Source organism: Streptopelia decaocto, assembly GCF_964273445.1.
Source record: "Streptopelia decaocto genome assembly, chromosome: 11".
In the NCBI taxonomy this organism is placed as follows: domain Eukaryota; kingdom Metazoa; phylum Chordata; class Aves; order Columbiformes; family Columbidae; genus Streptopelia; species Streptopelia decaocto.
The window spans coordinates 1,356,507-1,380,043 of NC_138666.1; the positions used below are offsets into that span (position 1 = coordinate 1,356,507).

The 23,537-nt window shown below is 48.5% G+C and overlaps 1 protein-coding gene across 2 annotated transcripts in view; it reads right to left on the minus strand.

Moving 5' to 3' along the window:
• Positions 1-23,537, minus strand: part of ZNF423 (zinc finger protein 423) — a 218,081-nt gene that overhangs the window by 11,811 nt on the left and 182,733 nt on the right. For both annotated transcript variants that reach the window (XM_082062694.1, XM_082062693.1), the window contains 2 exons: positions 10,512-10,643; positions 8,796-8,911 (listed from right to left, as the gene is read on the minus strand). In XM_082062694.1, coding sequence (XP_081918820.1) covers positions 8,796-8,911; positions 10,512-10,643 — 248 coding nt within the window. The remainder of the gene's footprint in view (positions 1-8,795; positions 8,912-10,511; positions 10,644-23,537) is intronic.

Genomic DNA, 23,537 nt, shown 5'->3' on the forward strand with positions numbered 1-23,537 from the left:
GCTACGGGGACAGCAATTTCACCTTGGGAACATGTGAAGAAAAAGGTCTTGAGGCTTCCAGGGCTTTACATCAGTTTTCCTGCATGGATTTGGGTACATTGTTTGACCTCTGCCTTTCCAAATTTGTAAACCAGGAAAAAACAAGCTCAGAAAAAAGTGCTGGTGAAGCTTCATTTATCCACGGTTATAAAAACCAGAGATGTGCAGAGAGAAGCCACACAGAATGTTCTTGCTGCCACACGTTCAAGAGCCCTTTTTCTCCCTCCCTGGTCAGTTTGAAGCTCTCCCTGGCATTCACTGTTCAACAAAACAGAGCGGAACACAAAAAGTATGTGTTTGAAGTCCTTATTTCTGGAGTCTAAGTGTTATTTCATTCACCTGAGAAGCTGCTAAATACTATCACAGTGGTAATTTGTGATAATATGGTAAAGAATGAAGAAAAGGTATTTGTTAATTGTTGACATAACAAAATTAATTTTCCATCCCTAAACTTTTTCTCATGTCTCCTGTGAGCTCTGATGCAATGGTACTGACTGGCACTGCTGAAATGCCAACTTGCATTTCTCATCCTTAATTTCTCTCTAAATGTCATTAGTAATTGTTATTGCCAGACCAGAGAGTGCAATCTGGTCTTTCTGAAAGAAAATCCATTTCTCATTTCTTCTCCTGTGCTTCCTCCTTTTGGTGAGGGATGAATGCTGAACACAGCAGGGAAATGCATTAAAGTATCCGGAAGTAAAACATTCCCGCTTTATTTCTTTACATATAGTATGCCTGGATCTTTCTGAATACCAAATTGTATATTCAGTAGGGTCCTTAAAGCACATATTTCAAGAACTCTAACAAGTCTTAATCGAATGAAGCCAACAAGCAGGGGCACACAGTCCCCTCTCTGCACGCTTCCAGAAATTACTCTTTTTGGTGGCCAGCGATGTTGTCAAATATAAAACCATTATTATATGATTTTTCTCTGTCACACGGAAAACAAAGCCCTCCAGTGAGATGTGTAAACTGGCCCGGCTTTGATCCGGATTAACGCACCACCCTCATTCAGCCACGCAAGTAAAAACGGGCTCCAGCACTAAGAGCTTCGAGGTCTGTGCGCAAGGGCAAACCTGCCCGTGGGAAGGGCTGGCTCCGCCACCTACAGCACCTGCAGTTTAGCACTTAAGCGCAGCTCCTACGAAATCTGGCTTCTAATACTTAGCAGCAAGCAGCACCTTGGCACCTCGAGCCAGTTTGAGGAGGAACGCTGTGTGTCATCACAGACCTTTAACTCACTCCCCATTGGCAGCACACCCTACATTTCCGTGCCTGCATTACGTTTTGTAACGTATATAATTAGCTCAAAGCTAGGCTGCACTTCCACGTCCACTAAACTAAAGGCATCTTATCTCCAAATAAATCGACATTTGGATGTTGCCAGGAATTGTACCCTCAATAAACACAATGGATGCATATAGGTTGTCTCGTGGCGGCGGCGGCTCCTGCCCATCTGTTGGGATGGCACGGTGCCTACGCCAAAGTCGCCTGGCCCCCGGCCCTAGGGCATCGCTGACAGGCACCGGCGGGTTTCGCCGGCAGCCGGCACACCGGATCCAATGCCATCTCTGCTGTAGGAAGCCCCTTCTGTGTGCCAGCGCTGCCACATTGGAACGACATGCCTCCTTACACTCCATCACACATGGTGACACCCGGGTGTGCTTAAGTGCATTAATGACTGAAATGATGCCTTTCACCTGGCTCCCTGCTTTTCCCCCCCCCAACTCTGCATCGCTGCTGGGTTTTCTGCACATGTTAACGCAAAGTTGTGTACACTTTGCCAGCCTGGGTCAGCCACAGAACAGCGTGAATGGGGTAAGAAATCAAGGAGGGGTTTTTGTTATGGGATACGCTACTCTAGCGCCAGATATTTCCAAGCTTCATCTCAGGTGAGTCTTGGCAGACTTGAGAGATCCTTCTGCTTCTCACTGAAGAGACACAGAATCCCAGAACCCCAGAGTGTCAGGGGTTGGAAGGGCCCTGGAAAGCTCATCCAGGTCAATCCCCCCATGGAGCAGGAACACCCAGATGAGGTTACACAGGAAGGTGTCCAGGCGGGTTGGAATGTCTGCACAGAAGGAGACTCCACAACCTCCCTGGGCAGCCTGGGCCAGGCTCTGACACCCTCACCCCAACAAGTTTCTTCTCATCTTTGAGTGGAACCTCTTGTGTTCCAGTTTGAACCCATTATCCCTTGTCTTACCATTGGTTGTCAACCTCAGGGCTGATAAAGATGCAGCAATATATTGAACAGAATCATCTTTCCAAATAAAAAAATGCCACGCCTTGTCACTATGTCCAACACAGGGCAATCCCAGATTTCTGCACCCGCCTCAACAGAATCAGCCACGTGATCTGGATGATGCGGCTGCTCCGACAGCGTCCCAGCCCCAGCAGCAGGAACCACCACCTGGTTTTGTGCCGGGGGAGCGGCGCTGAGAGCACCCCGAGGTGCAGGGGCAGGACCAGCACCTGCTCTCACCCACCACATCCCCTCTGCAGGCATCAAGCCCAGGAAACCTCCAGCATCTCGCTCCCGCGCTCCAAGCGCAGCTGCTGCAGCCACAGCCCCATTGTCCGCCAGGGCACCTCTGCGCTCTGCTGCTCACGAGAGCCTCTTCCTAACCCCAAATGATTAAACAGCCATGTATTTGCTCCTCCACCAAATTTAAACATACATACTGAAAACTGGAGACCTCATAGGTAAAACCCTTCCCTGCTGTGACGACAGATGAGAGATAAAACTTGTGGGTTTGCAGTCCATAAAGAACATTCAGGCAGGCAGACAGACTCAACATGATGGGTATGTGCCTACAGCACTTTTAATTTTTAATTATTGTTAGTTATAATTATCTGACTGCATCTGAATGAAACCCAGCAATATGGCTGGAATAGATTTTGGTATTGTAATTTATTAGCTTTGTAACTACTAATAATTAAAATTTAACGATACTCCAAGCACCATAGCAACATTTTTTTAAGAAACGCTAGCCAAATCTGCCAGGATAACTAAGGCATTTTCTGGATTTTAAAGGAAGACTAACATATATTTTAAAAAAATAATTAAAAAGAGCCAAAATGCAAAGATATGAGTTCTGTTTAAAGAAAAAAATGGATTTTACTTGCAGAAAATTAATTCTACACATAATTTTGTGGGTGCTTCATATGAAACTCAGCAAGAGCTTGTGGTTTGTTTCCAGCAAGAAGCGCCTGGTGTTGAACATCTAAGTCCCGATGTACAGCACGAGTTACGTTCAATGAAAGCGCTGCCTTGAGATAGAGCCACGGTTCAGGTCCCATTTGTCCTGCCAGCCACACACTCCCCCAGGGGAAAATATGTTCTGCAACTTCATCAAAATACCACTGAGGGTACCACTGGCGCCCAAAGCTCTGAGCTCCCAAAGCTCAGGGCTGTTTGGAAGAAAACTTTGACCCTTGTTTAAATAAACTTCCTTGTATCCCCAGGAAGTCAGTGAAACCCATTTTTCAAGCAGGAGCTGAAGACATTAACCACTAAAAGATTATGAATAGCTGGGTCCAGCCCCAAAATTGTTTAAGTCCTGATGCAGCGCTCTGAGCGTTGGTGACAAACTGGGCCCTGCGGACTCACAGAACCCAGGGGTTGAAGGGACCTGGAAAGCTCATCCAGTGCAATCCCCCCATGGAGCAGGAACACCCAGATGAGGTTACACAGGAAGGTGTCCAGGCGGGTTGGAATGTCTGCACAGAAGGAGACTCCACAACCCCCTGGGCAGCCTGGGCCAGGCTCTGCCACCCTCACCCCCAACAAGTTGCTTCTCATCTTTCAGTGGAACCTCCTGTGTTCCAGTTTGCACCCATTGCCCCTTGTCCTGTCCCTGGTTGTCACCAGAAGAGCCTGGCTCCATCCTCCTGACACTGCCCCTTTCCATCTTGATCCCCAGGAATGAGTCCCCCCTCAGTGTCCTCTTGTCCAGCTCCAGAGCCCCAGCTCCCTCAGCCTTTCCTCACACGGGAGATGCTCCACTCCCTTCAGCATCTTGGTGGCTGCGCTGGACTCTCTCCAGCAGTTCCCTGTCCTGCTGGAACTGAGGGGCCACAACTGGACACAATATTCCAGATGCGGTCTTACCAGGGACTTGCCTGGGTGCTGGGGGTCACACACAGGCCCGGAGGTTCTTGTTCTCCCCACGTGCTTTGGGGGACACTGCGGGACCCAGGTGGCCCCAAGGACCCCTGGAGATGTTGCTGCTTGTTGCTCCGCTCCTGGCGAAGCCACCGCGTCCCCCATGGGTGTGCGGGGGCTGCAGTGCCCTGTTCATAGGACACGACCCTCCATAGGCCTAACAGCCCACAGGAAAAGAGACTTAAAAATAAAACCTGCTCAGGGCTTGATCTGCTGTAATCAGCGGAAAGAATCCCAAGGACTTTGATGTGGACCAAATCAAGCCCCCGGAGGACGTTCATGGTAAATCATTATTAATATAATGAGTGCAATTTCTGTGCAGCAGCTCATGCCTGTTTATGGATATATGAAAACTGCCAGCTTTTCACATAAAATAAAATGAGGACGGAGACAGACCACGGTGTTAGCCAATGAGCCATAGTAGCTGCTCTCCTTTCGATATGCGTACGTTTAAAGAAACTGGGCACTTCAAATGACAGCAAATTCCTCCGGTGAAGCTCCCTTAATTTAGTGGTTTGACATATCTCCAAATCTGAACAGAAAAGAAAGCCCTTTATTCATAGCAGGCAATAAAACACCTGAACACCTGTGCTAGGAAAGACCTGGCAGGTACCCTGCTCCCTCGGTACCTGGATTATTTGCGCATTGTTTATTATATCCCTTGCCTTAGTTTTCCTCAATTGTAATCATTTAAGAGGTAACAGTATGATTAACAGTACACAAGCAAACAGCAGGGATTAATCCTTTAAATACAAATAAGTTCATTGGCTGTGCGATGGCTCCTTGGAAAAAGCAGCGTGGCAAAGGAGAACCTATGAAAACCCTCCTTAAGCTTCCCCTGAAAAATCACTGCTCAGTCACAATTTGCTTAATGCAGCTGTCGCTGCAAGCAGTGGAGGGGGTGTCGTCCTGCTCCGAGTCGCACCGCAGATACAACTCTCGCCGTCATGATTTCTGATCTATGGTGTTGGCAGGGCTTCTACCTTTTAAAAACCAACATTTCGGTTGTTGGGGAGCCAGCACATCTCCCACCTCTGAAGCCCGGGGGACAGGGGGTCCTGAAAATGGGGCTGGGGGTGCTGGAGCCCTCCTGCCCCACGCCTGAGGAACCCTCAACCCTCCACCAGTTTCAGTGAGGGGAATGAAATGCCATAGCCTTGGTGTTCTATACACGAGCTATACATTTATTCTTTTCCTGGAGATTTTCATCATATTCATAGCTGTCAATCTGACAAATTGAGGATGTGAAAAAGCCGGAGCTGCCAGCCTTTCCTCCCCTGCCCTAAGGGTACGTGTGGTTATCACACATACTGTTTCCTTTGTGTTTCCTACTTAACCTTACCCTGTTTTCTTTCCTTGTTTCCAGTGAGATAATGTCAGCACTTAAATAACATTCTCTTTTCTTCTGGCAAGATCATCAAGGTAACCTCACTGACTCACGGCTCCAGATCCACACCAGAACTTCCACCGTGTATAAAACGAGCTCAGCTCCTCGGAGCTTTCTTAAGCCTTGGCTTTACAGCTCCATCAGATGGTGTAAACTTCAAAGCATAAACTTGTATTAAAACACAACTGCTAGTTGAGAAGCGAGAAGAGGGTTTGAGCGCTTGCAGAGTGCGATGCTGCTGAAGCAGGATTCACACCAAGCCCCACAAACACATTTACAGTAGTGACGTGTGTCATCCCATGGCACACGTGTGTCCTTCTGAGCTCACTTGGTGTTGACCCAAACTGTTTAAAGGAATGTTCACAAATCAGTGGGGCTAATTCAAGCCGCTCCACGACACCTCTACAAGTTACTTTTCCCTGCCCTTCTTGTTTTTCTTGCTTTCCCATAATCACCCCACTCTGAATTTCTTCTTGAAACAGTTGAATGCTCATTTTAAAAAAGAAATTATTTTCAGTGCCTTCACTTAAAACTACAAAGAAATAAAGCAAGGCGTAGGTTCAGATTTTGACACCAGTTATTTTACTCCAGTAGGCAAGCAAGATCAGAACTGAAAAGTCAAATTCATCCAGCAGAACCTCTTGATGGATGGTGATCTGCCCACACGAGAACAGTTACGAGCCTAAAAGGTTTATGCAGATTTAACTCTAACTAGCAGCTGAACAACCGGTTCACTAAAAGCTGATACTAAATCTTCATCACTCAACAAAAACACAACCAACAGTTGAGGAATTTAGAGCAGAACATCAGAAACTGATGAGATAATCACGGCAAGGCAGGCCGGTTCAAAAGTCTTGAGCATTTCTAACTGATTTATCCACACATTGTGTGTCCTCCTTGGCTCAGCTATTTGCATTCGGAAAATCCCTGGCCTCAAGTAAACACACATTTCTGACTCATGAAATAAAGACTAAAACAGTGCAGCTACGTATTGAATTTTCATTCAAGCCAACAACATTCAAAACTACCCGTGTAATTATTATGGGCACAGAAATTTCAAATGCACGCATATCCCGCATAAAAACTGGCAAATTACAACCATAATCGCACTTTTGCAGTGCACAACACTTCAGAATTGAAACACTGTGTAATTAAAACTGTTAAGTCTATAATTTAGCAACGTTCTCTTTATTTGACCATCTGATTTTAAAGGTTAATGCAGTGACCTAGGAAGCCAGCGTGCCCATTTTAATTGCGCTGGCATTTTGACCAAACACCACTTTAAAGGAAAAATGGGAGGAAAAAATCCGAGCTGGCTTTGCAAGCCGCTCTTGCCTTCATAAAGTGTTCATAGTGACAACACATAAACCCCAAATCTGCTGACTTTATTAAAATATTAACAAGGTATAGTTAGAACTTTTGTACACTTATGCAAATCAGGTCGCTAGAACAAGGGAAAGAGGAGATTCCCCTGGGAGACAAGAAAATAATATAAAATCAACAAAGGGAAAAGATCAACCATCCTTCCACAGCGTGACAGCACGACACAAGAGGCAGCAGCTTGGGAATTTGCTAAGATAAATAAAAACCCTCCAAAGTTTAAGTAAATCATGGTTTATAAAGCTAATAGATTTAAATGAGGCATCCAGTACTGTTCTATAAAAAGCCTGTATGTGCCCGGGGATGCGGTGGCACTTGGGTGGCCGTGCTGTGCGGGGCAGGTATGTGAGCTCTTGAGAACCACAGAACGGTTTGGGGTGGAACAGACCTTCAAAGGACAGAGGACAAGCTCTGCCGGTCCATTCCCCAGCAGGTATCAGGCACATGCACCACGGAGGGTTCAGCGCCTGCGTGTGCTGAGCACCGAAGGTACCGGTGTGATCGTGGCCTTTCTGCTCTGAAAAGGGGCCAGTAAGAAAGGTGGGGACAGACTTTTTAGCTGTTACAACACGACAAGGGGTGATGGTTTTAAACTAAAGGAGGGAGATTCAGGCTGGACGTGAGGAAGGAATTGTTGTCCCTGAGGGTGGTGAGAGCCTGGCCCAGGTTGGCCAGAGAGGTGGCGGATGAACCATCCCTGGAGACATCCCAGGCCAGGCTGGACGGGGCTCTGAGCAACCGGAGCTGGTGAAGATGTCCCTGCTCATGGCAGGGGGGGCACTGGGGGAGCTGGGGAGGGCCCTTCAACACAGACCATCTGTGATTCAGTGATTTAACCCCCAGTCTCACCAGCACAGCTCCAGGGTGGCCCCTGGGGCCGGGGGCCGCAAGTGGCTGCAGCAGCACAGCCAGGGCAGGCTCTGGCCCCCAGAAGGCTGGTGGCACCCGGGGATGGGTGCAGGCTGAGCACCGGCTTCACGGAGCCTAAAACTGCTCTGGGCCCCAGTGCCACCAGGCAAACTGGCATGTACTGCCTGGTTTGCAGAACCAGCAGCTAATTAACGTGCTAGTGCCTTGGTGGAGCCTCTAATTAAGCATCACAGTATCACAGTATCACAGTATGTTTGGGATTGGAAGGGACCTCAAAAGATCATCTAGTCCAATCCCCCTGCTGGAGCAGGAACACCTAGGTGAGGTCGCACAGGAACATGTCCAGGCGGGTTTTGAATGTCTCCAGAGAAGGAGACTCCACAACTTCCCTGGGCAGCCTGTTCCAGTGCTCTGTCACCCTCACTGAGAAGAAGTTTCTTCTCAAATTTAAGTGGAACCTCTTGTGTTCCAGCTTGATCCCATTCATGTGTTCCAGCTTGATCCCAAGCATCATGTTGAGCTGCACCCACACTTTCCTCTCATACCTCAGTAGGGAAAATTCCTTTACTTCTGTCTTAAAAGTGAGGAAGGGGAGGGGGGTAGCTACCATTTGCTTAGTCTTTGTATGTTAATCAGTGCCTAAATTATTAATAGAGAAAAAGAAATTATTTACAAGGTGTTTGACGTAGACATGTCAGGATGTAGCAATGCTACTGTCAAGAGAAATACTCATAAGGAATCATGATATCTGTCTTGTCTCGTTTATTTATTCCAGCCGTGCTCAGAGACCCCTTTCTCCTGATGGCACCCGGGGAGGAGACCGAGAGGCTGTTTAGGGGCAGAAGAGACCTTCCTGAGGGTACGCACCTTTTCTAAATGCCGCACAAGGGTGACGGTTGCACAGAGAAATCAACAGCTTTAGCTTTGCTTTCGCTCCTGTTGTAAACATACCTGAAGCTCTGTTTGAAAGAAGAACTTCTGTGGGCACTGGGAACAGTCATAGATTTTATCTTCCTGCCCGTGGACTGCAAAGATGTGCTGCTGCAGTTTGTTCGCCTGTACAAAAACTGAAAAAACACAGTATGATTAGTTAGAATGCGTCAGATACGGCACCTTGTCTTGAGGTACGTTTTTACGGTCGCAAAGACTCCGCGAAGACCAAGGATGTCTGGCAGAGAAGTGCCGATGCACTCGGTTCAGCAGAATTTCCTTACAAGTAGTCAATTTAGAGTCTCCAGGCTGACAGTCGGCTTACTTCTAACAGAGTCTAAATCCTGGATGGATTTTTGATATTTCACATAAAGCTACCGCTGTCCACGGGTAACTGGAGGAACTCAATCATCAGAGCAAAGAGAGGACACCTCAGCGCTCCCGCGGGGAGCCCGCGGCCCACGGCAGGTGCTTCAGATGCATTTTTAATGCAGGACAACTGGGCCAGGAGAAGCCTTGATGGCTGGTCTGGAAGAGACCTGGCCCAGAACAGCATTTCTGGCAGACATCTGAATCTGAAAGGGCAGCCTTGTCACCGTTTTTAGACCTTTTAAATGGGTTGACCACTCAGTATTTAAATAAAAAAAAATAAATTAACATCACAAATATCACAGCATCTGCATTATGATTTTGAACTGACAATTATTCTGACTTTATCAAGTGAAATTTGGAAGTGAAACATATTGAACCCCAGGCTTCAGCTGGTTAAAAATCTCTCTCATTTAATTTTTGTCTCATTTTATATGAATGATCATCAGTACGTGAAAATAGCTCCCTCAGCGGAATTAAACACATTGCACTCAAGAAGTTATTTTACAGCATTTTTTCAGGAAAGGATAAATTAACTCCGAGCTCATACGAAAAGCAGGTTCTCAGATTGTGGGCAGAACCCCAAGGAGGGTGGGATGGACCCCAAGGAGGGTGGGTTTGTGTCACTCCCATGGACACTGAAGGCACTGACATCCTTTTCACTGACATCAGGGCCACAGTCACACGTACACAGTCTCCATCTCTCAAGCAGTTTGGAAATCCAGATGTTAAGTGCTGTTTTGAAGAGCATCTGAACAGCAGCCTCTACCGTGCATCCTGCAGATCCTTCAAGCGACTTCACCCAAGATCTGCACTGATGAGGCAGCTTGAAAGGCACCACAGGGCAGGAATGGCTAGCAGGCCTTCCAACATGAGGTAGAAATGTTCCACTGCCAAAACTACCCTTAAAAAACCTCTGAGAGAGCAGCTGGCAAAACTACACAGCTGTAAAATCTGGTCTTCTCAAACCTTTACTGGGAGCCTCACCAGCACGGGCAGACTGGGATCTATTTGGACTTTAAAGGGTCCTTGCTCAGGTTAACACGGGCTTGCAAGAGCAGGTCCGCACCTTGCAAGTCCTGCCCATGGCAATGCATTGCACCTTTGAACTACAAGGTACAATGTAAAAGCCTTCGAATGGCGGGGGGCGACGAAGAGCCCCCACACACCGCAGTGCTGCTGGGTGCCCAGCGCCACGGCGCTGCTCTTCGGAGCGAGCCCCAGTTCCACACAGACCGTATTTTGAACATTTCCAAGAACAGCATTTCTTTTCCCAAGGAAAAGAATACAGTATTTTACAAATCCCCCGAGTGTCGTTTCTGGATCAAGCCATGCACGCCGAGGCTTGTCGGAGCCTCCCCGCCTTACCTGTGAAACAAACAGGGCATTTGAATGTGCCTCCCATCCCCTCGAAGCTGTGCTCAATCAGGTGACACAGGAGCTTTGCCGGAGAGTCAAACATCTGGTTACACAGCTTGCACTCGTGATTGATGCCTTCCTCTGCAAGGTTCAAACGAGACAACGTGTTAGTGACACAGCACATTAGCGTCGGGGACGCAGCGGGCGGGGACAGACGAGGCGAGGACCGCGGACGGCACCGCGGCCGCGGCCCCGGCCCCGAGCGAGGAGCGGGGTGTTGGGGTGCAGCCCCCGGCACGGCCAGGGCACCCGGTCTGTAGTTGGGATGAACATCCCGGCCCTGAGCGAGGAGCGGGGTGTCGGGGTGCAGCGCCCGTCATGGCAAGGGGACCCTGTTCGTAGTTGGGATGAACATACCGTCCCCGCGGGAGGAGCGGGGTGTCGGGGTGCAGCCCCTATCACGGCCAGGGCACCCGGTTTGTAGTTGGGATGAACATACCGTCCCCGCGGGAGGAGCGGGGTGTCGGGGTGCAGCCCCCGGCACGGCCAGGGCACCCGGTTTGTAGTTGGGATGAACATACCGTCCCCGCGGGAGGAGCGGGGTGTCGGGGTGCAGCCCCCGGCACGGCCAGGGCACCCGGTTTGTAGTTGGGATGAACATACCGTCCCCGCGGGAGGAGCGGGGTGTCGGGGTGCAGCCCCTATCACGGCCAGGGGACCCCGTTTGAAGTTGGGGTGAATGTGGAGCTGCCACGGCCCCGGGGAGCTCCAGTGGGTCCCCAGCTCCCAGCACCACATCCCATCGCGATGAGGAGCATCTTTGGCCGGGTGCGGTTGGGTAAATAGCCAAGCGACATTTAAAATGAATTTAACAGTGCGAATTCCACCAGCAACACTGAAAAGGGGTTGAAACACCGTCCTCGCCTCAGACTACACTGCCGATATACAGGAGAGGAAGAAACTATGGGAGAATAGTGGCGTGGCAGCTTTAATTTTACATCTCTTGGCTTTTTCCAAGCTGAAGAGGCCATTGACGGTATTGAAATGTCATTTGAAATTGTACTTGCCGTGTCATATATCTTAAGCATTGAATACACAGGGCCCATTTTACACGCCCCTGTTCTAGCTGAACTCATAGGGAAATAATGACAATTATTCCCATTGTTTTCAAGCCTACCACCTTTGTAACATGATATGTTTTGCTGTTTACCAACATTTGTGGTTTTGGCTGCAACTGGGCCTTTTATTGAGGTACTGAAGCCACATTAAAGCCGTTTCCACACATAAACCAAAACAATCCGTTTTCTTGAAGTGACGGAGAGAGCGGTCAAAATTTAGACAACATAATGTACAGTTTATATAAACCAGAAAACACCTAAAATTTACAGCTTTTGCTGATTGTTTTTGTAAATACGTCCTTAAAATGCGTCTCGTCTTCATTGTGACAGCACGTGGGAACTTATAGTTCCGAGGCACCTAAGAAATGACTACGTTACACCATAAACCCATCTCTCGCCACATGCGTTTGGATCTGGTGGATAACGTGAGCCTTCAGAAGCATCACCTTTACTTACAGTTTCTTTAAATTAGCTTTTTACATCTTTAAAAGGACCAAACAGAGGGAAATTATTGTTGTCTATAAGGCCTTTGGGTACTCTGGGTCTCCCAAAGGCCTGTTCCGAGGTGGGGAGATGGGTCGGGATCTGTGCTGGGCACAACCTGCCCGGGTGTGCGGTGGCTCTGACACCTTGTTGGCAATTCCCAGGGTACGTGGGTTGTGAAGGGCCCTCCATGTGGTGTGAAAAATAACAATAACGTTCAAAAAAATGAGTGGGGTGCTGGTGGTGAGAGCGGGTGCTGACCGTGAGCTGTGAGGAAGGAGGAGGCGGGATGGGGAAAGGTAAATAAGTGGGTTGGGAAGGTGGTAAAAAAGGGGAAAGGGGGGTGGAAATAGCATCAGGAGCAGAAAGATGAAAGGGCTGGTGGCTCGGTGGCAGCAGCTCTGCGAATCCCCAGGGCAGCCGTAACCAACGGCCGGGATGTTTCTGGGATGCAGCCAGGTTTGCAATCCTGCGTTTGGGCACATTGCTCATGAATGCGCTTCAAAAGCCGGCCCCCTCCCCTCGCTGCAGCGCAAGGCTGGCTCCTCGCCTCCAAACTTTGGGGTTTGTGCAACCTGCTCCGGGGGGGAGAGGAGATGGGGACGGGACCGTGTCCTGTGCGGAGCACCCCGCTCTGCACGGCGCCCAGCGCTGCCGTACACCTGCAGGTACTGGGGGAACGGAACCGACTCCTTCCACGAGCAAATCAGAGACATCACTTTTGACGTTCATTTTCTACCCTCCACACACTGGGTTTGTGGCAAACAGTGATTCATGTACAGCCCACGGTCCCATGTGAGCGCGTGTGTTCATAAATGCGGACAGACACATAGTGCTGATTAGACAATTGCTCCTTTTGCTGCCTAAATACCCATAATTTTAGTAATATTTAAAAAAAACCCTAACAATGCTCAGCAGTTCAATTGAAGCATATTCTTACAGGCTTGGTATGTTTAATTAGGTAACAGAGATTGTGTATTTTCTTAGCTGATCCCTGCAGTATTTTAAATAGTTAAACCCATAACAAACAAACTAAAACTCGAATGAAAAATAATAAAACATAATGGGTTCCTGCAGATCTGGAAATTTATCCCACTCGAGGCAAGACCTTTTGATTTGCAAATCCACTTCTGAATTATAAGGCCTTCTCCTCACCGGTGGGGGTTTTTATTCCGCTCCCACAGGAGTCCATTATGTATTTCTTGTGTCTATAAAACCATCCAGGAAGAAAAAAGGGGGGAAAAAGTACCATGGTTAGCATGACAAACGTTTCTCTTTTCATGCATGTGTATTCAAAATATGAAAATGCCCAAAGATATAGATAGAATTGGTGCTATAATCACTCTCTCCTCCATGGCATTTTACAGCATATTATTTTACACAGAACCAGGGTGCATGTATAGGGATACTCAGTCACCTTTGGAGAATAACTTCCTTGAATTATATAGGATCATATAGGTACATGCGAGGCAGCTTTCCGACAATGCGGCGCGACAGCCAAACGTGTGGCATCAGCAACACAAAACATAGACATTTCCCTCGGTTTTATGCCTTTTTTTTTTAATCATGACAAGCATCTATGAGAGACCTACATAACTCAAGTGAATTATGCAGCCCCTCTCATTTGTAAAATGAAATGCAGATTTTTCCAGCTTGCTGCGCTAGATCTTCTCCCATTTCTCCGTAAGTGTATCTGTGCAGGGATCAATTGATTATAGCGCCGAACGAGCGACGCATGGCAAACAAGAATCTGGGGTTTCTTGCCTTTTTTTTTCCAAGAGCTCAAAATAATAAGCATTAATTTTACACTTCATTTCTCAAAAAAATAATAGGATGTGCTCTTGTTTAAAACAAGCAGGCCTGCTGGATTCTGTCAGGCTGAAACTATGTCAGGCCAAAAGAGGAACAGAGCGCTTTGTGTACAAGTATCATGGGGAGATGATAGTATCCTGTAACGTTTGCAGTACCTACTTTTGTCTCCAAAAGCATTTGATCCCTGGCAGACACACACTTATTTCCATACCGGTCTTGAGGGAAGGCAGTAGGAACGAGAGCTGATTATGTGAATCCTGAAGGTGAAAGCTGGGTGGTGCCCGCGGGTGGCAAAGGCGGGTATTGGGATCAATTCGGGTACGTGGACAGGACTCAGCGCCGGGCAGCCAGGGCGAGCGGACCCAGCGCACGCCCTCGTGGTTCTCCGGTCCGGGTGCGTTTGCAGGACGGTTTTAAATATGTTGATAGGTGCTTAGTAGCACTCACCCTGTCGTTCTGCCCATCTGAGAGCGAGCACGTGCCTCTCCATAAAGCTATTTCTGCTGCAGCAATGTGCATTTAATCCATATTACAATGAGTCTCTGAGCCTCTAAGAGAACCGACACTAGCAGCCTCCTGGCAAGCATGCAGTATAATTAATGATGCTGTATTAAACCCATGTACTGTATCAGCTGCATTTCTAATTATAACTGTATTAACGGCAAGATAAAAGTACGCATTAATGCTGTCGTGTGCTGACATGTCGTCACACCAATAACAGATAGGAGATTTGAACAATAAAAATGAAGATGGCATTGTCTCCGCTGTTAGGTAAAACTTCTCTCTTCAACTTGATTTAATAAAGCAAAATTCTCCCTTACGGAATAACCACAATAGTCCTAATTTGAGAGATCATGTAAGACAATCTGATGCTTGTTCCTTACGACAATGTATACATCCCGCACTGTAGCTTCCCACACCAGTATATTTCTACTCCACCGTAGCAAATTAAGGCAATAAAGGGGAATATCCTCCCTGTGCTCAGATGTACACATCCATGAGTTGGCCACACTTTTAATGAACTTTCAAATGCTGTAATTCAGTGTAACAAAGCATTAATCCGCTGTGTTCACAGAGAACCTTCTCCTGTCCATTATATCATAAAATCTGGGAGAATTAAATGGGCCATGTAAGGAATGCTCTAATTATAACAGAAATAAACAGAAATTGGAGTCAACACAGGGAAATAAAATCAAAACTGCATGGAACCATTCTGTTTATGCAATTCATTTCCCAGTAAATAAGTAAGCAAAGGGAAAAATGTGTAACATAAGAAAAGCAGGAGCTTCCCCAGTAATTTTTTCCATGTGGCTGCGAAGGAGGCTGGGGCCGGGGCCAGGGGAGGGGGACAGTGATGGACACCCCTGCGAAACAAAGCCCGCGAGAACCGCCCCGACCCCTCGCCTGCCCGGCACCGCTTCACCGCTGCTCCTCGTTCAAACCCGTCCAGCGCGGGAGGGAAAACCAGGGTCCGCAAACACGACGCCACTGCTGCGAGGGGCCGGCAAACCCGCGGACGAACACAACGTCCGCCGCGCAGACGACATTTCTTCCTCGCCGCCGCTAAGCCCCCGACCCGCCACGCAAACCATTTGGGCCACATCGGTGCGTTGTTGTAATGAACGCCGGGGCTGCGGCCGAGCCCCCGTTGGCGCGGCGCGGGGACGGCCCTGCGGCACGCAGCCCCGGCCAGCCGGTGGATTGATGGCCTGGCAGCAGAAATGTCACCTGGGGAGCTGGGTGCCGTCCTCCTAGGGATGCTGAAGGTCAGTTACCATGGCAACGCCGAATGAGCTCAACCTTGTAACTGACCCTTATCTTTTTTTGATCTGTGGCCCACTTGGGACCTGGGCTGGAAATCAACTGGAAAATAATCTGGTCACATTTCAGAAAGAAAACTATTTATACTTATTTATCCAGGTAGAGCTCATCTCTCCCTCTGACGACTCCGCCAGCCTAAAGACACCCGTCATGTCCCCTCGGCTGCGCAGAAACACGGCGAGCGCCCGTGCCAGCCCCCCCAACACAGCCGTGCGCTGTCAGGGGTGTCCGTGCCCCCGCTTCTACTCATATATCGCCAAAACCTGGCCTTGCTCGCAGCCCCCAACTTGCCCATGTGGGTAAACACACACCTACACCCCTTCTCGGATGGTTTAATATTTTATGTTGGTATCCGCTACTCATATTCTTTTGTGCTTTATCTCTCTGCTGAAATATGATTCTGCTTTGAAATATATTTATATGATCTAGAATGGCACAACGCTGATGTCTTTTATGAGCTGAAGATTGTTTAATAAAACCTTGCATTCCTGCTTCATCCTTATGACAATTTTACTATTATAAGTTTTCAAGGGATATGAGAGCTGTCCGCCGCGGTTAGAAACATCACTTTAATGAAAAATGATAACATAGGGACTTGGATTTTTCTAGAAACTATGTAAGGAAAACTAACAAAAATACAGAGAGTTCCCAAAGTGAATTCCTACCTTGGGAGCTCTGTGTTTTTGTTGGTTTTCTTACATTTGATTTTGGATGAGACTCATTAAAATCGGTTCTGTTGTACACGGTTTTCCAAGGGTCTGGCAGCACGAAGGGGCTGGCGCTGCTCTCCAGCTGGGGAAGCTCCCTGGGGAATGGGATTTGGGAAATCAGGGAGGGTCTGAGGACACAGAAGCCACAGGACCTGCTGGCAAACACAGGGGCTAGAGGAAGCACCTATGGATTCCTGGTAACGCACCCCTAGGCTTCTTGTGATGTACTTGTTATGCGCATCTGTGACCTCAAAAAGGTACTTTTTTTCAGGCTAAATTAGCCTACCCACACAACAGGCTTTAAACTCTTTTCATCATCTCAAGGGGCCTCAAACTCAAAATATGCAGAATTAGATGCCAAATTATTTATAGGGTAGCTTGTAAGTTCGCTGCCTCCAGTACATGTCAGTACACTGCAATATTAAAATGACCATTACAAAGAAGCACGGTCCCAGAGGGACTCGGGATGAGACTGCGCAGAGGTTCCTACCGATGGCGACGGGGGTTCCCGGGCAGCTCCAGAGCCCCGGCCCCCGCTGCCCTTGCACCGCTGCCCAAGGGGGCGGCTGAGCCCCAGCCACCCCAGACGGGGCTGCCCAGCCCCAGCCACCCCAGACGGGGCTGCCCAGCCCCAGCCACCCCAGACGGGGCTGCCCAGCCCCAGCCACCCCAGACGGGGCTGCCCAGCCCCAGCCACCCCAGACGCGGCTGCCCAGCCCCTCTTCATCAGCTTCGTTTTCCAGTTTACGCGAAAAATAAAACCTGAAAGTTCAAAGGAGTTCCCGGAGTTGTGCATCGTCTATCTGCTGACTGCGAGCCCCCGAGGGACCCCGCCTGCAGAGCTTTATTGTAGATTTAGATATTAATCCAGGAAACTGCATAAAGATAATTTAGAGAATGCACTACACTTTAGCTCGGTAACTTCACACTCCAGCAGCCTTTCTCTGAAGATGACTTTTTTTTTTTTACTAGCCTATATTAAAACTTGTTGTGGACTGGAGCCTGATAGGTCTGGCTGTTCCCTCACAATAGTTCATTAAGGAATAACTCCAGTGGCTCCCATGGAAATGCAAAACCCGTACAGGAAAAGAAACACATGGTGCTTTTGAGTGTGCAAGCCCATACACACACACACAGAATGAGTCTGGCTAATGAACCCCTAAGAATGGCTGGAGGTTAATAAAAACACTGCGTTCCCACACAACTCAACCCTAGTTGTGTATTTCAGTGTTTGGATATGTTCACAGCTGTACTATTTCAAGTTTAATGTCGATACCTGGTGGAAATCAAGGAACACAGGCTGGAATCCAGGCCCACGGCCACACGGCCTGTTCCCTGCACCAGCCTCGTGCCATCATGTCAGTTAAACCTGAAGACCCCTCATTACTCCTGGTCTTGTCTCCATTCTCTTCCCTGGAAGCAGCTCCCTGCACTGCTGTACTGCAGGAGTATGTCCATCCTCTGATCCTATTGATAATATCACACCAAAGAGCTCAATACAGACAAACTGCAATAACTAGTATCTACTTGGCATCTATTCTTCTCGTGAAATTAAAAATTAAAATTAAAACATCATTACACTCTTATTAAACGTCCCACTGGAACGTGCCAAGTGCTTTTAAAACACGCAAAGCTTTACACTGAGTTTAAATGGGCGTAAACCTCAGGTTCCAGTATAAGTTGGGGCATGACTTGTTGGACATCAGTGTAGGGGAAAGGGACCTGGGGGTCCTGGGGACAGCAGGGTGACCATGAGCCAGCACTGGGCCCTTGTGGCCAGGAAGCCAATGGGACCTGGGGTGGGTTAGAAGGGGGTGGTCAGTAGGTCAGAGAGGTTCTCCTGCCCCTCTGCTCTGCCCTGGGGAGACCACACCTGGAATCTTGTGTCCAGTTGTGGCCCCTCAGTTCCAGCAGGACAGGGAACTGCTGCAGAGAGTCCAGCGCAGCCACCAAGATGCTGCAGGGAGTGGAGCATCTCCCGTGTGAGGAAAGGCTGAGGGAGCTGGGGCTCTGGAGCTGGACAAGAGGACACTGAGGGGGGACTCATTCCTGGGGATCAAGATGGAAAGGGGGAGTGTCAGGAGGATGGAGCCAGGCTCTTCTGGTGACAACCAGTGACAGGACAAGGGGCAATGGGTGCAAACTGGAACACAGGAGGTTCCACTTGAATATGAGAAGCAACTTGTTGGGGGTGAGGGTGGCAGAGCCTGGCCCAGGCTGCCCAGGGGGGTTGTGGAGTCTCCTTCTGTGCAGACATTCCAACCCGCCTGGACACCTTCCTGTGTAACCTCATCTGGGTGTTCCTGCTCCATGGGGGGATTGCACTGGGTGAGCTTTCCAGGGCCCTTCAACCCCTGACACCCTGGGATTCTGTGATTATACGATTTTGGTCATTCTACAGGGCTGGCACGTGACCCTGACTCAGTTCCAGGGCCACCAGAGCCACGAGGTGTCCCCTCCACACCACATCCCACGCTGAGCTCCTGCACCCACCCACTGGCCGGCAGCCACATCCTGCAGCTGCTGCCAAAAGCCAAAGGCCAGGAGCATTTCTGGCTGCCCGAAGGTGAGGACCCAGGTCAAGGTGACATTCAGCCCCAGCAAGCGCTGGGCACACACAGGACAGCACACAGTATTTGTTAAACACAAGAACTCCCACTGGTGTGTGTCCCTGATCTTCAGATTACAGTTTCCCAAGTACACATTGACATGATAGACTATAAATCTATCATGTAAATAATCATCAGATTAACGGTCTCTAATAGTATATCATTAACATGACAGACAGGCTACAAGCCAGTTGTTGTCGACTACACTCAGCGATGCATGGAGTATGAGAAAGCCGAGAAACACTTCCACGATGGCATCAGGGAAGCAGAAAAACTGGTAAAAGGAGAGAGAAAAAGAGACCGCGTAACAAAATGAAACCACTTCTAGATGTACAGTTTAGCTGAGGAACACTGAAGGTTTTTCAGGTATCAAAGTATGATAAATGTCAAACATTTTATGTCTCAGCAAAGAAAGCAGGAGTTCTCCTGCACCGATGCAACGCCTCGAGTCCGTACAGGTGGGCTGGCTCTGGTATTGCACGTTCTGCATAAACACAGAAATACGTATCCAGTGATGAACGCTTTACAGCTGTATCAGCTACAGTCACATCCAAGCTTGTATTGGTATAGGTATCTGGGAAATGATGCAGTGGGCATAAAAGGTTTAAGTGCAGGTATAAGCCAACTGTGAGCATTATTTCTGTCATAGATCAGCAAACGGCCTCGAGACTGGTGGAACCATAGAATCATGGAATCATTTTGGTTGGAAGAGACCCTCAAGATCATCAAGTCCAACCATAACCCACCCCTGGCACTGCCCCATGTCCTGAGAACCTCATGTCCGTCTGTCCAGCCCTCCAGGGATGGTGACTCCAGCACTGCCCTGGGCAGCCTGTTCCAATGCCCCACAGCCCTTTGGGGGAGAAATTGTTCCCACATCCAACCTCAGCCTCCCCTGGCGCAACTTGAGGCCGTTTCCTCTGCTCCTGGCGCTTGTTCCTGGGGAGCAGAGCCCGACCCCCCTGGCCCCAAGCTCCTTTCAGGCAGTTCAGAGATCAGAAGGTCTCCCCTCAGCTCCTGTTCTCCAGCTGAACCCCCAGGTCCCTCAGCCGCTCCAACCCAGGACCCAAATGCTGCACTCCTGGAACCCTGAGCAGTTTGCACCCACTCAGATTGAACAAATGCATTTCATTTAAATATTAATTCACCTTCTCATTAAGAAACAGTAGTTTTAGGGAAAAGCCTCTGTGTGAAAAGCAATCTTACAGTGGTGTTATCAGCCTACAGACCAAAATTATTCTTTAAAATACATGCAGACAAGCAAAAAAAAGGAAATATCTCTCAGCCTTTTTGGTGAAAATAATATGATGATTACCCAGCTACGTTGATGCAATCGTTGGGGAGAACTGCACTGGAGCTCACGTGTCCCTGCGAGGGCTGACACACGTCACAGCCCGGCCCCAGGGACACTCCTGTCCCCAGCCCCTGTCCCCAGGCACCTCCGCTCCCCCGGGACCACGAGGACTCCAACCGGTTATCGGAGCTGGCGAAATGAGATGCCATTGCCAACACAGGGAACCAAGGGTGACTAAATAAGGTCTGGCTGGCCAAGATAGGTGACTGATTTTGAATGGTATGAATATCTCTCAGAGCTCGTTAAGTGCAAATATGCCCAAAAGAATGAAAACCCCCTATCAGACATTTTAAAGTCAGGAATCCTAAGGTGCAGTAATGCATGATATTCTTGAGGCAGTCAGAAAGAAGAATCTGCATGAAAACAAGAAAATATCTTAAGCATCTCTGCATTATGCAGACATATATCCTTGTACTGTGGGAAAATGCACAAGTGAACGTACAGAGCGTCTCCCATGGACGTTGATGGGATTTGCTCGATTAACACTCCACAGTCCAGGTGGAAATCACACCCTGTAGCAGCTTCATCTCAAATAAGACGACAAGCTGTAACCCAGCGACCTTTTGGAAGAGCTGTCACTGCCGGGCAATGACTCTGCACAGCACAGACTGTAAAGTTACCCCTGGTAGCACTTCCTAACATACAGACATTGATCACAATACAATGCAGCGGGTTGGCAACATGGGCAGAAACCTTCTCCCTGCCTCCTAAACCCAAAGTTCTTTGGCTTTTGCCTACATAAACAAATCTCCTTGTATTTTATTATGTGAGTAGCTCGGTCAGACACACAGCTGTTGGCAGATATGCTGTCACTGTGCAAGGCAGCCAGCTTGGCTTTATTTAAAGTTTTAGAAGCACATTTTCTTCATTTTATATGTCATTAGCTTTTGAATTCATTAAGGGAAGCCATGTGCAAACTCTTCTGCTGTACACAGACTCCAAACTTCATGAAAGATAGAAGGCAAGTCTGCATTTTTTCTCAAATAAAGGGATCTGGAAACACCATTCCCAGCCAGGCACAGGGGGAGGACTTGGGAAGGCCCCCAGGCACAATGGGATGGCTGTGGAGAAGGGCCTGATGTGTATTCTTTGAACCGCAAAACAGATTTAGGGGTATCCACCTCATCAGCCCACACGAGAAGCAGCAGATTCCACGGCCCGCACAAGTTACTGAGGAAGAATGAACAATCCGGAAGAATCAAACAGCTTTTCAGCTGCTCCTTCAAATAAAATAAAGTCCTAATCAAGCTGTCTTTTTGAACCAAAAAAAGAGGAAACAATAAGACCAGCTACCCACCATTTTACTCTTCATTTTTCTTGTGAGTTCTTATTTTAACCTTGGATTCAACAATCAGCATTAACAAGTCGGCATTTGCTCCCGTCACCCCAGAGAGGTAGGGAAGATACAATCGTATAAATGCAAAATAGGTACAAACTCTGATAACAATACTTTGCCTGTAGGCAAAAATTGACTTTTTAAATGGCAGCCACTATAATAATGTGAGCATAAGATCCGCCCTTGCAGGATTTTCCTCCACTTAATAAAACCAAGTTACACGGTGACAGGAAAGGCAAGGAATTTGGGCACTGAATATACAGGGGAAGAGGGGAAAACCAAATCAATCTGGAGTTGAGTCTTCGCAGTTAGATGAGCATCAGTTACGCATTGAATCAAAAACCAAAATACAAGAGCATGGAGCAGGCAACGAGCAAAGCAGGACGAGCAAAGCAAACGCCAAACCAACGAAAAATACGGTCCAAACTGTGCCAGAGCACCCGGCTACTTTTCATGTGACACTGTCAATTGTTTCTCATCGAAGATCTTGGATACTTGGGAAGAGAATACAGAAATATTCAAAGATGCAATATTTGTATTTTGAATGTTAATTTGACACAAAGGAGCGTGCATGAGGGAATGTTTATAATCAGCACTCCAATAAACTCACAAATGACTCTAGTATTTTATAAGCTTGTTAGAAACAAATCACTCCCCTAGCTTATATTTACTTACTGATGAATCATAAAAGGCCTCAATACACAAAGAGTAAATTCAAAAATGTTTTCCCCTTGTTTTATCTTCTATGACAATACTGAAAGTCGCTCGTGCAGGCTGTGATTCCCAACCAGGACCAGAGGCAATGCCAAACCTGGGTTCCTGTCCCCAAACGCCCGGTGCAATAGCTGCCCTGGTCTGGAGCTGAACTGCGGTGGCTGGAGTCGCCTCCTGCCCGGTGCTGCTGCAGGGGCACGGAGGGGAGCGCGGCCGCTCGCGCCCATTTACACGGCAAAGCTGCAGTCCAAGCACTCGGGTTTAAGAGGACGAGGAGACAAGCACACCTGGAGCAGTGCACAGGGCGGCAAAGCGTACAAAAAGATATCCTGCAATATATTTATAAACCCGCAACGGTCCCGAACAGCTGCGTGAACTGGGGAATCTGTCAGTGCTTCAGCGGGTCTGCAAAGGCACAGGCGAGGGGCCTGTGCAACACAGACCCTACTGCCACCCAAACACCCTGCACACTGTCGGTGCCACAGCCCAAAACCCCTCTTAGACTGTTTAAAAACACTGTGACACTTTAACACAATCCAAGCCAACCTTCAGCAGACAACATAACACCGACGCCTTCCAAACACTCTTAGTTACACACCGGCTCAAACCAATAACCACAGAACCACAGAATGTCCTGAGCTGGAAGGACCCACAAGCAACATGGAGTCCAACTGCTGTCCCTGCACAGGACACCCCACAGGTCACCCCGTGTGTCTGAGGACGTTGTCCAGGCTCTTCTTGAACACTGTCGGTGTTGGGGCCGTGACACCTCCCTGGGGAGCCTGTTCAGTGCCCAGCCATGGCACGGCTGTCACCGGAGCGGCCGTGCCGAGGTGCCCAGGTGCCTCGAGAGCCGCGCTGCCGAAGGAATCGCTCCGTAGGTCGGCGTGCTGGACCCGTAACCGCAAGTAACACACATGGAGGGAAACAAAAGTTGGCAGAACAATGCCTCATTCTCTAATGTAACTAAGTGCTGCACGCGGTAATGGGAGTGGTGGGGATACTCGTCTTTATGCGCTTATTTACCCGATAGGAAGAATACAGGGGTATTCTAATGCAGGTTTTTACTTAATGTACA